At 36.7% G+C, this 17,494-nt stretch overlaps 2 protein-coding genes across 2 annotated transcripts; both read left to right on the forward strand.

Annotated features, from left to right (window-relative positions):
- The first annotated feature begins 2,056 nt into the window (after nt 1–2,056).
- Nucleotides 2,057–5,562, forward strand: LOC127104600 (uncharacterized). The gene is made up of 3 exons (XM_051041779.1): nt 2,057–4,353; nt 4,432–4,743; nt 4,830–5,562. The coding sequence occupies exons 1-3, from the start codon at nt 2,057–2,059 to the stop codon at nt 5,560–5,562; spliced, it is 3,342 nt and encodes a 1,113-aa protein (XP_050897736.1).
- An 823-nt stretch (nt 5,563–6,385) lies between these two features.
- LOC127104603 (uncharacterized) lies at nt 6,386–10,733 on the forward strand. Its single transcript, XM_051041781.1, has 6 exons — nt 6,386–7,122; nt 7,272–7,398; nt 7,501–7,779; nt 7,886–8,100; nt 8,199–8,244; nt 10,242–10,733. The coding sequence occupies exons 1-6, from the start codon at nt 6,386–6,388 to the stop codon at nt 10,731–10,733; spliced, it is 1,896 nt and encodes a 631-aa protein (XP_050897738.1).
- Nucleotides 10,734–17,494: the final 6,761 nt, after the last annotated feature.

Consider the following 17,494-nt stretch of genomic DNA (forward strand, 5'->3'; position numbering starts at 1 on the left):
TTCAGTTTCTATTAACAAAGTTAGTTATTAGTGAAAGTGGGATGCTTTCAAAACCGTGCGTCTCATTGACATTCATACGAAAATAACAATAAGTCAGTGTGGTTTACAAACCTGTGGAGAAACCAATAGGAACTAACTGAATTAATATTACTAATACCAAAATTCAATTACAGTGGTTTTAACGGAAATGTACAAGAAATCCAAGTGTATTCTAACTGACTTGCTAATTAACATGCCGCATCATACATTGACAAGCTTTTAACGACAATATAACCGGAATTTCAAGCATTTCACATAAGCAAATTAACAAATAAGAAAACAAACATAGACTAACAGGGAGAATAATTACTAATAATTTTTTAATAACAGGAAGTCACTAACCCAATCATTTCAATAACAGTTCCAAATTTCCACTTAACTGTTTCTTAGTGTCCTAACAGGAATTTTAACAAATTAACATCCTCACAGTCTTTTTTTACTAACTGAAATTAACCTGCATAACTACATTCACATAAAACAAGGAGGGAAAATTTTACAATTTTCATTTCAGTTACATTCCACTTAAATCTCAATTTCGATTCAACTAACTTTTGAATTTCTAAACTAACTGAATTTACAATGGAATTTAATTTCAAAACAGAATTTGAGTTAAACATTTCACTCACCAAATCCACCTCTAACAGATTTTATAACTTCTCATAACAGATCCTAACTAACTAATAACCTCTAACAGAAACAAAATTGCTGCACAGTTTCTGTTATGAACTTCTTAGCTAATTAAGTGTTAGGAAATTAATTAGTTGAATGTGTTATTACTTATTAGTAATGTCAGTTGTGAACTATTGTTGAAAGTCTAATAGTTTGCTTCTGTTAATGTTAATGTTGAGTTGTTATGACTTAAATGAAACCATGATATGCTTTTATTGTGGACTGCTATTAGCGAACTGTTTGGTGATTACTGAATTTCTGTTAGGATGGAGTTAAGTTTCTGTTAGATTTCTTACTTGAGTTAAGTCTGCTATCGGTTAGTAGGTTGTTTTGAATTCTGTTATGACTGTTAATGTTTGTTAAATTTCGGTTAAGTGAAAATTGTGAGAGTTAATTAGTTAGGAAAACAGAATTGAAAAATGACTATAACCTCACTCTCTCATAACTTTGCGGCTTCTTCGAACGTTCTAACATAAATCACCATTCTAACCTCTTCGAACCCTATATCGCGAATTCGTGGAATTGTGAACCCTACAAATTTTTGAACTTTATTTTGATTTCGAACACGCATTGGCTATGTTGTGTTTTTCTCTTTTCGGTTTCCCTTGGATTGCGAATTGGTTATGTTGTAAATGAAATTCTAGCATCGGGATATAACCTTTCACCTTTGTGGCATTTGATTCGCATAGATTTTGTTTATATTTCGAATTAAGTTCTATTCTGTTGTTGTGATCACTGTCCCAGTGTTGTGTTTTTTTTTTCTGGTTTCGAGGCGGTTGCTTTGTGTATCGGCTAGCTTATGCGTTTTGGTTGCGTATGTTTGTAGGTAGAAGTTTTGTTTTGGTTTGTATGTTGATTTGTGTTGGCATGGTAATAATTTGGTACTACTGTACATGACAGTCTATATAGTGACTACATACTGCAAGTTGTTAGTTATTTCCATTAACATGTAGTTTTGGTTCGGTTTACATTAAAAAATAAACTAAGAATTAAGGCTTACATTGTTTTAGTTAGATTTCAGGAAGTGAGTACAATAGCTTATTGGATTTGTTAAAATATACAGCAGTTTAATAGATTTATAAATCTGTGCAGCAATTTTGTTTACGGTCTGAAATAATAATGTACAATAGTATTAAAATTTGGTATGTTCGTCATGTTTAATTTTTGAACCACTGAAAATAAAATAAAAATCCCTTGGAATGCATGTATTCTATTCTCTCCTAATACCCATTAGGAAGTTATCTGATTTTCTCCTATTACCCATTAGGAACTTATCAGCCATTCATTTTTGTCTAATATATGTTTTAATTTTCAGTGGTTGACGAGTTAATTGTTTGCCTTATAGAAAATGGATCGTACTTGGATGTACGATAGAGTATATTCCAATAGACACGGATTGAAAGAAGAGTATGTTCGCGGGGTTAAAGACTTCGTAAAGAGGGCTTTGAAACAACCTATTTGTAAATCTGAGGGAGGGATAAGGTGTCCGTGTATAAATTGCAAGTGTCTCAAGATAAGAACACCAACTAATGTTAGACTTCACTTGTATCGAGATGGATTTCAACCAGACTATTGGATTTGGACTCAACATGGAGAAGTAGAGCTCAATGTTAATACAAGGAATGATTCAAATAGTAGTGAGCATGTGCATCATGATGACCAAATTGAGGCAATGAATCAGATGGTGTATGATGCTTTTAGGCCTTATGGAGTATTCTCTCACGTGAATGATAACATAGAAGTTGAGGAATATACGGAGGATGAGTTTCCCAACGAAGATGCCAAACGATTTTATGACAAGTTGATATCTTTCAACAAGCCCATTTATGAGGGAGCTACCCAATCAATATTATCAATATCTACTCAACTTCTTGAAATTAGGTCTAATTGGCATGTACCACAAAAAGGTTTAGATTTTGTTGCACAAATGCTTAAAAGTGTATGTCCAGTTCAAAAATGCTTGCCCGATAACTATTACCAAGCAACACAGTTGGTATCTAAGTTAGGGCTAAAGGTTGAGAAGATTGATTGTTGTAAGAATGGTTGTATGTTATATTACAAGGATGATAGCAATCTATCAGAGTGCAAATTTTGTAATGCTCCTAGGTTCATTCCTCGCAAGATTGGCATGGGAAAGTACAAAGATATCCCAGTGAAGAGAATGTTCTACTTCCCAATCATTCCCAGATTACAAAGATTGTATGCATCAACTGAGTCGGCAAGTGAAATGAGATGGCATCACATGAACAAAAATAGTTCCAACATCCTTCGCCACCCGTCAGATGGAAAAGCATGGAAACATTTTGATAGTGTATATCCTGACTTTTCTAGGGAACCCAGAAATGTAAGGTTGGGTCTGTGTTCAGATGGTTTTACTCCTTACATTCAAGCGTCTGCTTCTCCATACTCATGTTGGCCAATAATAGTTACTCCGTATAATCTCCCCCCTGAAATGTGCATGACCAAACCATACTTGTTTTTGGCATGCCTCATACCCGGACCTAAAAACCCTAAATTAAAGATAGATGTCTACTTGCAACCATTGATTGATGATCTACATCGATTGTGGTCCAATGGAATATTGACCTATGATATATCTACAAAACAAAACTTCATCATGAAAGCCTGCTTGATGTGGACAATTAATGATTTTCCAGCCTATGGTATGTTATCTGGATGGGGAACACAAGGTAAATTGGCATGCCCTCATTGTATGGAACACACTGATGCTTTCACCTTGAAAAGTGGCCATAAGAATTCCTGGTTTGACTGTCATCGTCGTTTCTTGCCATCTAATCACTCCTTCAGAAGGAGTAAAAGAAGTTTCCTAAAAAATAGGGTTGTGACCAATGAGCCACCTCCCATTTCCACAGGGAAAGATATATGGGCGGTAATAAGTAATTTTCCAAAAGTTATTGAAATTGGATGGGAGGCGAAATGGAAAGAATTCGAAGGGTATGGAGTGGATCACAATTGGAAAAAGCGAAGTATTTTTTGGGATCTCCCATATTGGAAGGATAATTTGTTAAGGCATAACCTCGATGTGATGCACATAGAAAAAAACGTCTTCGATAATATATTTAATACTGTCATGAATGTTAAGGATAAAACAAAGGATAATGAAAAGGCAAGAGAAGACTTGGCTAAATTATGCTTTCGCGGGGACTTGGAGCTCCAACCCTTAGAAAACGGAAAGAATGGTAAACCAAAGGCTAGTTACACTCTAACCAAATCTGAAGCCAAGTTGGTTTGTAAATGGCTTAAGGAATTGAGAATGCCAGATGGCTATGCTTCAAACCTCAGTAGGTGTGCCAATGTAGAAAAGGGTACGGTGCATGGGATGAAGAGCCATGATTGTCATGTTTTCATGGAATGTTTACTCCCAATTGCATTCCATTCATTGCCAGATTTGGTTTGGAAACCATTAACTGAGCTAAGTCGATTCTTTAAAGATCTTTGTTGCAATACATTGAGGATAGACGACTTAATTAAGTTGGATGAGAATATTCCAATTATCATATGCAAGTTGGAAAGGATTTTTCCACCAGGTTTCTTTGACTCAATGGAGCATCTTCCAATCCATCTTGCCAAAGAAGCAATTCTAGGTGGTCCAGTACAGTACCGATGGATGTATCCATTCGAAAGGTAATTGTTGTGGTTGATTTTATTAAGTTATTGCATGTTTATCATAAATTAATAAACGTGGAATGATTGAATGTGCAGATTTATGGGAGTCTCAAAGAGGGCAGTGACAAATAAGGCTAGAGTTGAAGGTTCCATATGCAGTGATTATATACATCGCGAGACAAATTACTTTTGCTCTCATTATTTCAACTCTTTCCGTTTGTTGCCAACCATAAATCTTAGTAACAAACCTCATTTAGACAATGATGACATTCTACCTACAATGTCCATTCTACAAAGTGGCGGTCGACCAAGTGGGAAGTCACGAAAATATTTTCTATCTGATAAGGAATGGAAGTCTTCACATGTGCATGTCTTGATAAATTGTGATGAGGTTAAACCATATCTTGAGTAAGTGTGCATCATAATATATTCAATCAAATTATTGATGCATATCATAATAGATATTTACTTATGAATCGTGTGATTTATTTCAGCATATTCTTAGAGAACCACTCTCTAGATATAGAAGATTCATCTGGGCGCATACATATAGAGTTTCCCATATGGCTGAAGAAATATGTAAATGAGGAGACAAATGGAGTTACTAACCAAGATATAATTGCCTTGTCTCGCAGTCCTGCATCAATGGCCATATCATGGAACATGTATTTTATCAATGGGTACAAGTTTCATACTGAAGAATGGAGCAAAGGTAGAAAAACTAGCAATTGTGGTGTGCACGTGAAAGGTCTTGCAGAAGGAGGAAATACTGATTTTTATGGAATAATCAAACATATCTTTGAGCTAGATTACTTTGGTCTGAAGCATAAGATTCCAGTTTTTTATTGTGAATGGTTTGATCCAACAAGGAATACGGGCACAAAGGTTCACCCACAATATAAAACTGTGGATATTAAGATGGATAAACGTTATCGTCCTTATGATCCTTTCATCCTTGCGCAAAATGCAAGACAAGTGTATTATGTCCCATATCCAGAAATGTGTAGAGATATGCGTGGATGGTGTGCGGCAATCACCACAAAACCAAGGGGTCGCGTAGAGATTGACAACATAGAGGATGAAGTACCTTATCAATCTGATGGGATGTTACCGGCGCTACCCAATGTAGAAATTGAAGCAATATCTTGTTTGCGTGACATGTCACAATTAGATGTGTTTGAAGAGATTTTTGATTGCTCTACTAGTGAAGCAGATAGAGGGCATTGATGAAGATAAATTAAGTCGCTGTGCATTTATCTTTTCCCTGTAGAGAACTTTTTCTTTGTTTACCCCTCCTTTGTTAGCAGCATTCCTTTGTATTTGAAATGGCTCCATTTCTAATATCCTTGAATTACTTGATGCTTAGGCAGATATTTGCATCCTTGAATTACTCAACACTTTTTTTGATATTGGTGAACCTGAAAATACTGGTATGTATGATATGATTACAGGGTTTCTATAATGGAATATTTGAACACTGTAGATTTCCTTGATTAATTGATTTTCTGATGACTTGTGAGTACTTTCTATTTTGTCCTTTTTCGGTTGCATTTCTGTTTCCCACTTTGCAACCTTTTCCTTCAATCAGATGCAGGTAGGATATCGTACTAAACTTTTCATTTTGATATATCATTGTAACTTGATGCTGCCAAGTATAGACTGTTAAATTACATTTGCGAGGAATTATTTTATATTATCATATCCACTGTTGTGTAAATGTATCTTATGCATTCTTTCCAACATGATAGTTTTCACGCTCCTTTGTTGCATCTTCCAAAATGTCTATGGTATCTTCTATGTAGTTCTATGCACATACCCAAGATATTTTGCAGGATGTGTGCTTTTTGTTGTATTCAGAAGTGATGCTTTCACAATTGATGAAATAATTTGCAGTGACTTTACTATGCATTTGTTGAACTAAAATTAATTTAATATTATACTCGCCACATCTTTTCTTTTACTTTTAATTTTATCAGAAACTGCATTTGATAATGTTATGATACTGTTAAGAGTGTGAGACTGACTAATCCTTTTATTTTTATGACAACAGATGACTAAAAGAGGTGGAAAAGCTAAGGTATTAGCACCAGGAAAACTTCAAGAAGAACGAAATCGCATAATTAACAAGAAGCATATCGTTAGGAAACCTGCTCAAACAACATTGTCTATGCAGGATGCATCATCGGCACCAACACCAGCTCAGGCAGCACCGTCCGTGCAGGTTGCATCGTCGATGCCGACATCAGCTTCGAAAAAATCATCTGTGCAGGCTGCATCGTCGATGCCAACACCAGCTCAGGAAGCATCGTCCGTGCAGGTTGCATCATCAATGCCAGCATCAGCTTCTAAAAAATCGTGTGTGCAGGCTGCATCGTTGATGCCAACACCAGCTCAGGCAGCATCGTCCGTGCAGGCTGCATCGTCGATGCCAACACCAGCTCAGGCAGCATCGTCCGTGCAGGCTGCATCGTCGATGCCAACACCAGCTCAGGCAGCATCGTCTGTGCAGGCTGCATCGTCGATGCCAACACCAGCTCCAACTGTAGTACCTGTTCATGCCACTACCTCTGAGAAATTCAGTTTTATGCCTACTCCAACTTTAAGCCATCAAACAATGGCTGGCCCTCAAAGTATAAACCTTCAAACAATGGCTAGCCCTTCAAATTTGGCAGAGGAGGAAGATGTGGATGCTGATGAGGATGAGGCGGTGGGTCAAGAAACTATTACCCCTCTTGTGCCAACAATAGATGAGAATGGGAAAGTTATTATAAAACCATCTGGTACTGGGTAAGTCATATATATTCTCATAATTTAATAATTTAGTAGTTTTATTATTGTATTTTGTCTAAAATATATATAACCTGTTAAGAAAGTTGAGAATATTACTATCCATATGATTCTTAATAATTTAGTAGTTTTATTATTGTATTTTGTAGGCTAGTTCCTGCCAAAGAAGTTGCTGGTGCCATTAATTATGCGATACGCAAACAATTTTATAAACCTATACATCATTGGTCTGCACTCGATCCTGATACGAAAGCTGATTGGTTTAAGTTATTTGGAGTAAGTATTTATTGACTTTTGTCACTTAAGTTGATCAAATTATATTTAAAAAAGTAACTAATTGGTTATTAATATTAATTATGTGATTTTAATTATTTTTAGGAGAAGGTTTCGTGGGATCCTTTCGATCATGCATTTGTCTATAGTGCATTTGAAAAAAAAGGAAGAAAACGATTAAACGACATGTTGGGGAAGGCGAGGAGAAAAGGGACTCGACCTTCATGGATTGGTGATGATGCTTGGGTTGAACTTCAAACTTATTGGAAAAAGACCGAGTTTTTGGCTGTGTCTTCTCAAAACAAGACCAATCGAGCTTCCGCAAGAGGCGGAGCAGTCCACACCACAGGCCGTAAGGCTCATATTGATGTTGCACTTCAACTTGTAAGTAATAAAATCCTAACAAATTATTATTATTATGAAGATTCTTTATATCTTGACAGTTTTACTCGTATTCTGTATTGATTATTGGATTATTTGATTTTTGTAGTCACGTGAACTTCAAAGGGATCTGCGTCCCGATGAGTTATTTTTAAAAACACACAAGAGGAAAAATGGTGAATGGGTTGACAGTCGTGCTGCATCTACTTATGTAAGTTCTCGTAAATTTTACTGCATCAATATTTGCATCCATGCTTTCAGAAGCAGACTTATTCAAATTAAACTCTCCAAAAAGGATCTAGTTATCCATTTTTATAGTCTAATGTAAGTTAGATATAATAGCACAAGTCCTATGTTTAACTATCAGTTTTAAATTCCTGCAATCAGTTTGCTGTGCTGTTTGATATTTGTTTTACTTGCAGTCCTAACACTAACAGTCCTAACACTAACAAATATTTGCTGCAACAAGTATAGATATCAGTTTTACTTGCAGTCCTAACACTAACAAATATTTGCTGCAACAAGTATAGATATCATTGATTCAAGTCAAAAACAGAAGTGTGATTACTCATTAGAACACCTTTTAATATATCCAACTATTTATCTGAATGAAAATGAATAGTACATCATACGATTCCATATACACATTATGTTACTGGTTTTTCATAATACAACATCCATTAATTAAAGAGAGATGATTTGGTGAGAGCATAATAAAACTAATGATAAACTAGGCTTCCAATTAAACAATATAACAGTAAAATAAAACGAAAAAACAGGCAAATGGCATAAATTTAAGAAAAGTAATAAATCCATTAGAAATATCCGAACAAAAATCTCAAACAACAACTGCAAAATCAAAAAGACAGGGATTTGAACAATAGAAAAACACAGTTATACTGTAAAATTCTAATCCACCACCTAAAACAGAGATGTTCCCTTTCCCTTCTTATCACCACCAATTTCAAAATGCTTGCACCTCTGCAAAAAAAAAACTCCTAACACTAACAGAAATCAAACATTCAATTAACCATATGCTAACCACTAATTCGAACTATTTTTTTTACTTGCAGTCCAATTAAGGTTGGTATATAATTCTAATAGAGTTTCAAAACTGCTAACTCTATCCATGTAAACTAACTCTAACTTTTGTGATAATTCGTTCTATTAATCAACAAGGAGCATAGTTAGTAATATTTTTTATTAGTTTTTTTGTTTGGTTGTTACACTGTGAGTGAAGTTAGGAAAGAGTTGTTAAAATGCAATTAATTATAACTTCTGTTAGATGACAGTTGGAATGTTAATTCGGTTAGAGTTAATTTGTTAGATGTTTGGACAAGTTGAATTCTGCTAGGGAATCGATTCCATTGAAAATGAAATTCTGTCACATATATTACCTTCTAGATGCATGAGTTTACTAAGTCGATTTTGATCAAATGGAAACTAGCTTAATTGGTTCAGTCACATGAAAATGCTAGCAATCTTGTGGTGCAAATTGATTTGATTCATGATTTATGAAAACCTACTGTTAATTGATTATGCATTATTGTCACACTTATTTGAATATTAAATAGGATGGTTATTACTGTTGGCATTTTATTGAATTACTTCTAACATTTTTTAATTGACGGGTTTGCGTTTTTGTGACAATTGAGAAAATGCAATTTTGCTTGTTTTAAGTGCGACGAGTCTGTAGATCAATAATTATTTGTGGGTATGATTGCAGACATTATTGAACATCTAAGGGACTGAACTATCTAGCTTTTCTCCCAGTTTTTATTCATTATATATTTCATTCTTCGTTTGGATCTTTAACTGTAGTTTTTATTTTTTATTTTGTTATCTTTTGGTTATAACGTTTTTAAGGCTTCAGATTTTGATATTATTCATGCTTGCAGTTTTTGTAGTGGTTAGCAATGTTCCAAAAGAAGCATAGAATCAATATTATGTTGTTTTAGCTTTTAAGCGGAAAACCATTCCATGGGTTCAATGTTCATTTTGTCAGTTTCAATCCATTTTTCTTCTTTTAAGTCTTTGTTATAACATTGGATTTTTGGGCCCTGCTCAAAAAGGGCTTCTTTTTCGGGAACAAGGACTATTTAGTAATATTTATAATAATACTTGTTTATTGGTTGTTGGGAGATTTTCTGGGGACGAGGACTCATGGTTGCTCGTATAATCAAAAGAGCAACTGCGTTAGTTACTCAAGTTGGTTAACGTGAGTGCTCCTTTGTTACGTGGTGACCATAAATCCCGGATTTATCATGCCACTTCACTCAAAGCCCGCCTTTATTTGGGACTGATGAACATGCTTGAACTTGAAAAGTAATGTATACGTTCTATGTTAATGTAGTGTTTAAAGTTTGTGACACAATGGCATTATAACCATCCTATTTAATAGCCCGTCTTCATCTCTAAATTCTTAACAGAGCACTAACTTAGCATTATAATGTTTTGTTATGCAGAAGACTTTTAAAGAGAAGTTTGATGCAGAACTTCAGCCAACTGAAGAAGGGAATGGAGAGGTTGTTCAGGTGTTAGATGGAGAGCGTGTAAATCAGCTATGGACAGAGGCTGCTGGGGGCCGTAACCGTGGTCGGGTTTATGGCGCTGCAGATTTAGCTATTAATCTAAAACGTGGATCAAAAAGTTTTACCCAACAATCTCAAACTCCTCAACACTCTATGTTTGGGATGTCATTAGAAGCTGAAAGAGCAGCTAGAATTAGAGCTGAACAAATTGCCGAGGCTGCAACGACCCAATTACAAGAGGCTAACGAAGCAATGCGAGCTGCTACCGAGGCTGCAAAAGCTGCTACCGAGACTGCACAAAGGATGGAGAGGGAGATGAATGCTTGGAAGGAATTTATGATGAAGAAATTTGACACTTCAACTTTTGTATCACATTCTCATCATTATGATGACGATTTGGATGATCAATCATTAGATGAAGATTGATCTTGTACTTTTAGTAGAACGAATTAATCTCGGATGTGATTACTTTTTGTGTATGTTTTTTGAAAGTTAATGTGGGTAGAACTTTTGTAGTTACTTTCACGAATGTTTAAAATTGTTTCCAAATGTTTTACCATAAATATGATATTATGGATTGAAAAAATTTGTTCGAGTGAGGTTGTCATGTTGCAACCCGTTATTGTCCTTTTTTGTTGACTTTAGAGTCGGTGTATGCAAGGCTAAATATTAGTATAGACTTTTCTATGTTGACTTTAGTGTCGGTGACACGGACGCTATCTGTTGACTTTTTTTGTTGACTTTAGAGTCGGACCGGCCAACGCTAAACATAATATTGACTTTTCATGGTTTTGAAACAACATAGCGTCGGTTCCATTAGTGTCCGCTTTATGCAAGGCTAAATATTAGTATAGACTTTTCTATGTTGACTTTAGTGTCGGTGACACGGACGCTATCTGTTGACTTTTTTTGTTGACTTTAGAGTCGGACCGGCCAACGCTAAACATAATATTGACTTTTCATGGTTTTGAAACAACATAGCGTCGGTTCCATTAGTGTCCGCTTTAGCCTCCGTCACCCCGAGGCTACATAGCGTCGGTGTATCTTTAGCCGACGTTACACAGTAGCTTCGCATCTTTTATTCAAGGCCCGACACCGACGCTAAACCGACGCTAACCACATATTAGTGTCTGTTTTTTCACCGTTAGCGTCTGTAAATGGCCGACGCTAAAAACAGTTTTTCTAGTAGTGCTTATGCATGTGAAAGACCTATGTCTATGGTTGTGGTTGAGCCATTAACTCTCTCTAACCAAGATGTAGAGGAGTTGGAAGACGCGCTCGCCAAGATGAAGCAAGAGAAGGATATGTGGGAAGAATGTTTCCATGCTTTAAGCAGAAAGCATGAGAAGTTTCAACTTGAGTCTAAGGACAAAGATGCACTTATTGAGCTACTTGAAGACTGAGTAACAAAGAGACAGAGAGAACCAGAGGTTTCATCTTCCTCTAGTATGCCTTAGCCTTCTGTTGCTTGGAAGAAGATTATTGATCAGCTTGTCCTTGAGAAGACTCAAATGAAGGCTTCTTTTGAGACCTGGATTCGACGCATTCGAAGGAAGTACGTGTCTGTGGCCAGATCTTCTGACATTGTTGTTAGGGATCCTTAGGACGACTAGTATCCTTTTCTCTTGTATTTTTTATTTGGTTTCTGAAATTGTACTCAGTGTAATCCTTCCAATTATATAAATAAAAGAGATTCTTTATGGTCAATCAAATTGTTACAATTGTTATTATTATATATCTACAAATAAAATAGTAAGTTCCTTGAAAAATAAAAACAATTAAGCATTGCATTTCATGCATAATTTCAATAGCAAGTTTCTCTTTCGCTAGATGTCTTATTGGTATTTCTTATGTGCTTCAGCCAAGTTGACTCATCGATACAATACTCGCGACAATCACTCAAAGATTATGGAACATCTAGAGCAAGAGAACATAGACTTGAAGGACGAGATCGGCCGCCTGACTGCCATGATGGAGTCAGTCATAGCTGCTCAAAGTCAATCTTCTCCAATGCCTGCAACTCCTCCTCCTCAGAGGACTTTTATTTCAGAGGTGTCTACCTCTACCATTCCTGCTACTACTGCTCATTTTACGCCTAACATGCCTGCCGGATTCCCGTAGGGAATGCCGCCCAATTTTGTGCCAGAGGGTTTCGCGCCTACTTTTGCTTCCATATCGGCATCTAGCTCGGTCATGTCTGTGACGCCACTAGTTGTGCATACTCTACCCCGTGTGGTACACCATCTATCATTCTGAGTCGTCTGAGGGCCCTAATGTCTACGAGAAGATGGACAAAATGAAAGACCAATTCCTTGAACTGCGAAAGGAGTTGAAAACTTTGAGGGGTAAAGATCTGTTTGGTAAGAGTGCTGCAGAGCTTTGTTTGGTTCCAAATGTGAAAATCATGCTGAAGTTCAAAGTGTCTGACTTTGAAAAGTACAAAGGGAATACTTGTCCACTCAGTCATCTTGTAATGTACGCCAGAAAGATGTCGATGCAAACTGATAATGATCAGTTATTGATCCATTATTTTCAAGACAGCTTGACGGGTGCCGCTTTGAGGTGGTACATAGGCTTGGATAGTGCGAGCATCCGCACGTTCAATGATTTGGGCGAAGCATTTGTGAAGTAGTACAAGTATAATGTGGATATGGCGCCAGATAGAGACTAGTTGAGGTCGTTGTCTCAGAAGGATAAGGAGACGTTCAAGGAGTATGCTCAAAGATGGAGAGAGCTTGTCGCTCAGATTACCCCTCCTTTGAAGTTGGCAAAAAGCATGCTCAAAAGAGCAATAAAAAGAAAAAAAAATAAGAGCCAATGAATCCCAACAAGAATGGTGCCCAAAAGAAATACCCTCTGATTAAAAGATTGAACACAGTTACGAGGGTAGCAACACGAACTCTGAGCCTGAAGCCCTAGTATTTCCCTTTTTGATTTGTTAAGTTTCCCCACCTTACACCTTAGCCCCGCTACAACCCAAAAAGCCCTCGAATAATTTGTGTTGTGTGTTTTTGTTATGAAGGTATCTGTGATTCAAACCTAAGAGTTAATTGTGCATGATTTGTTCGGTTGAGTGCAAACACTTTGATCCCGAGAGATTTGGTGAAAGTGTGAAAAGCTACAGGCCAAAAGATGCGTCAATGTGAAAGTGTAGCAAAAGTCGGAAGTCGGGAAAGAGTAAAACAGTGAATGAAAAGTGAACAGGGAATCACGAAAGATCGTAGTAGCATTGTGGATGCAGAATTTGAAGGTGACCATCCTGATGTCTCGGGCGTCACTTGAGGACAAGCAATGAGATAAGTTTGGGGTTGTGATCAGTCTCCAATTCTACTTGTTTTCTAACACTCATTCGACACCTTTTCACGAAGTCGGTAACACATTAGTCTACCTATTTTATCGTTCTGTTTAGTAAATTAGATGTTTTGCATTGTTATTTCAAGTTGTTGATTATATTTGGTTTGCATCATTATACTCTATTTTATGTCTCTTTGTGGTAGTTTTACTGGTTTCAGGTGTAAGCAAGAGTACCAGAGGGATAGCCAAGCGAATTGGACGTTCTGGGCCCGTCGGAAGAGGAAATTGGGCAACACAGTAGTCCTGACACGGCCATCCGTGTTGCCCAACACGGCCCGTGTCAGGAAAGGAAAGCCAGAAGAAGAAAACAGGGAGCTGACGGGTGCCCGTGTCAGCTGACACGGCCCGTGTTAGCCTCCCTGGAGGGGCGTGTCAAGACCTCTTTACCAGACAGCCAACACGGCCTGTCGTGTTGCCTGATACGACCAGTGTTGGCTTGGACACCTCATTTTCCAATTTTTACTGTATTTTGGCACGGCTGATCCCGGAGGGTATTTTGGACTTTTTCTACATCAAATTAGTGATCAGGAACTATTTAGGGGATTTTTGAATATGGGGAAAGGGACTTTTCACGATTACAGATTAGAGACGATAAAGATTGAAGCGGTCAAAAGCGGTAAAGAACGGAGATCCTTCAAGAGCAGATGCAATTGAAGATCAACGAAATTCCCATCCTTTTGTAATGTCTCATTTTTATTTTGTATCTTATTTGAATAATATGAAAGGCTAAACCCCCCAATTCCAGGGGGGGTGTCCCTGGATTGATCGTGTAATGACTCTGAAGTTATAATTTCCTTAATATATGATGTTTGTTGTTAATTTCACTGTGCAATATGCGTAATGCTTTCTTTATCAGAAAAATCAAGATTGATGTATGGTTAACAATTAGCAGGATTACAATTGTTAAGGTTTTTATACAGTGAAACCATAACAGATATCGCCTAGGACTAGGGATACCCTATGGTTACCGGTTTATTCTTGTTAAATTGTAAATGCTTGGTTTCATCATAATCGCCTAAGGACTTAGATGTTAGATTGAATGACCAAAGGTTTCCCTCTGAGGTCTTAGGAGGAAACAATATTCATATCTGATAATTGAAACAATTTTCATTATTAAGGAGATATACACTCAAGGGTCATTACAGGAGATTTTCATACACCATCCTTGGCATATTATTATAAAATGTGAAAAGATTTATTCTGTTTTACTTTATCTTACAATGACTTTTTACAAAACCCCAACAATTAGTTTTGTTCAATTAAGTAACAATTTACACGTATATTGCTGCGTAATCCTCGAGATCGATCTTTGGGAAACATCCCTATTATTACTACATCGAAAAAATAGCACACTTGCTATTTTCCCGATCATCTGCTTATAAATATTGAGTTTTAATTATTTTTCAATTAAACAAAAACTTGTGTTGGGGGTTTTAGATTCAATTGTATAAAAATAGTTGCAAAGAAAATAAATAATGCTTGTAAAAAGGGTTTTCAAGATAAAGGAACATGCCAAGGAAGGTGTGTGATTTGTTCCTGTAACAACTCTGAGTCACTATTGCATCAACAAATATTAATTAATTACTACCAGTTTCCAAGGGTATTTTCTCCCAAGGCCTTGGTGAGAAAATCTTTAATCATTCAACCCTAATCTTTATGTCCATAGAAAATTACCGGTGAAGTTAAGCCTTAATATATCGAGAACAATTTGGTTCCTACAGGGTATCCCTAGTCCTAGGTAATATCTGCTGCAGAATAATCTTATGAAAGCATTATCAACGGTGGTCCAGCCTAATTGATAATCATACAACAATCTTAATTCTTCTAAAAGAGAAAACACTAAGCACATCAAAAGATTATGTAATTCTGAAAAACAATATTGTCATTGCAAATGTAAATGCAAAGTCATTACAGATTCAAATCAGGGACCCCCATAAAATTGGGGGTTTTAGCTACTCATAATATTCAAGCAAATCAAAATATAAAATGGAGACATTACAAGTATTCATATGAACTTTGATCTTCAATTGCTTCCGCTCATGAAAGATCTCACTTTCCCAAAACCTTGATTTCTCTAATTCTGAATCGTATCACTTCTTGATCTTTTCCTATGTGTCTTCTTGTTTTCTCATTTTGCCCTCTTATAGAAAAGTCTTTTCTTTATTCAAACAGATCCACAAAAGTCCATCGCATCCGCCTTACAATTGACCAAACTGCCCCTCACTTAAGAATGATACAGAAAAGTCAAAATTGAGCTTTTTTCCACGCATGCTTGCTACGGCTCGTAGCCTGTGCTAAGGGTGTCTGTAGAGGCCACTGTTTGAGAAGTCTGGTGCCAGGTCCCCTGCTATATCCCGTAGCAGGCCACTGTTTGAGTGGATGATTGCTTCTTGTGCCAGCCCCCCTGCTACGGCCCGTAACAGGTGTTATAGATGGCCATAGCAAGCATATTGGACTGTGCAAATCTCTTTCCGATTATGTTCGCTTCTCCTTGGTTTCTACCTTCTATCCTGCTTAAGTACCTGCTTGAACCTGAAATGCAGAAAATGCACACACCCAAAGCGTAAAATGCAACAAAAAATAGAAACTACGCTAATAATGATGAAATAGTAAAATCAACTAATGGATAAAGAAATGGACTCAACAGAACATTAATTCAGACAAAGTAATACAAGTTACCCACATTTTCTTTGAATAAGTGATAAAATACATAACATAAAATGGTGATTGATCATCGGCGTTGTTAATCAGCAAGCAATGGCCAAGAAACCTCAAGGTAGCTTCACCAAGAAGACGAGAGGGAAGATAAGTGTTGTCATGGTAAATGGTCACCCTTAATTACAAGCTCATATGGCTCCCATTCCATATTACTCACATGTTGCTGCTGGCCAATACCAACAACCACCATTCTAGTATCAACCATAACCTCAGTACCAATAGCCTCCACATACTCAAGCTTCCCAAAATCACCCACTTGCTCAGAACAATAGAACCCAAGGGCAAAGACAACAAAAACAGAGGAAACTAGAAAGAAGGATTGATCTAATTCATATGACATACTGTCAACTACTCCCTCAATTGCTCAATTGCTCGTTTGTTCAATTCAGGGAACTGAGACCATCTCCAACACTTCTTCCTCTAGGTTATGACACGAATGTTATATGTAAGTTTCACTCAGGGGCACCAGGGAATACAATTGAGAACAACAGAGCCTTGAAGCATAAGGTACAAGACCTGATCGACTCAAAGGCTACCACATTCACACCAAACGGATTGAACATTCTGAATAACCCCATGCCTCTGCGGCCAGACACATCTGCAATGCCATAAGTGGTGAAATTGGAAGAAATGATAGATTTGAAGAGGTTGCATATATGGTAAGAGTCTGAAAAGGAACCCTTTAGAACTATTACATCAACTTCTGCAAGCACAATGGCCCCAACCTGTGGGTGGAATAAGGCTAATCACGCCACTAATCTTTACGTCATTCAATCATTTTCATTTGTAATCTTTGTTGTTTTTTAGTGCTATTCACTTGTAAAAACTCGTTTGTTTTTAAATAATAATAATAATGAAATGAATATGCATGTTTCTAATTAATTCATTCATGTTTACTCATATTTTTTATTAGTATCAAACTCCTGGTTAAGCAAAAATCAAAAGGAGAATGGTGAAGTCAAAATACACGAAACAATTGGTTGTATGCTTTTGAATAAAACTTTATTGACGATGTAAGGCATTGTTTCAAATCCCTAAATACTAGAGATATAAGGAAGATAATCCCTAGCCACCCTCCTTTAACCCTAGAAGTAAGAGTTTCTTTTCTATACAAA

Source organism: Lathyrus oleraceus, chromosome 7 (assembly GCF_024323335.1).
Source record: "Lathyrus oleraceus cultivar Zhongwan6 chromosome 7, CAAS_Psat_ZW6_1.0, whole genome shotgun sequence".
Lineage (NCBI taxonomy): Eukaryota > Viridiplantae > Streptophyta > Magnoliopsida > Fabales > Fabaceae > Lathyrus > Lathyrus oleraceus.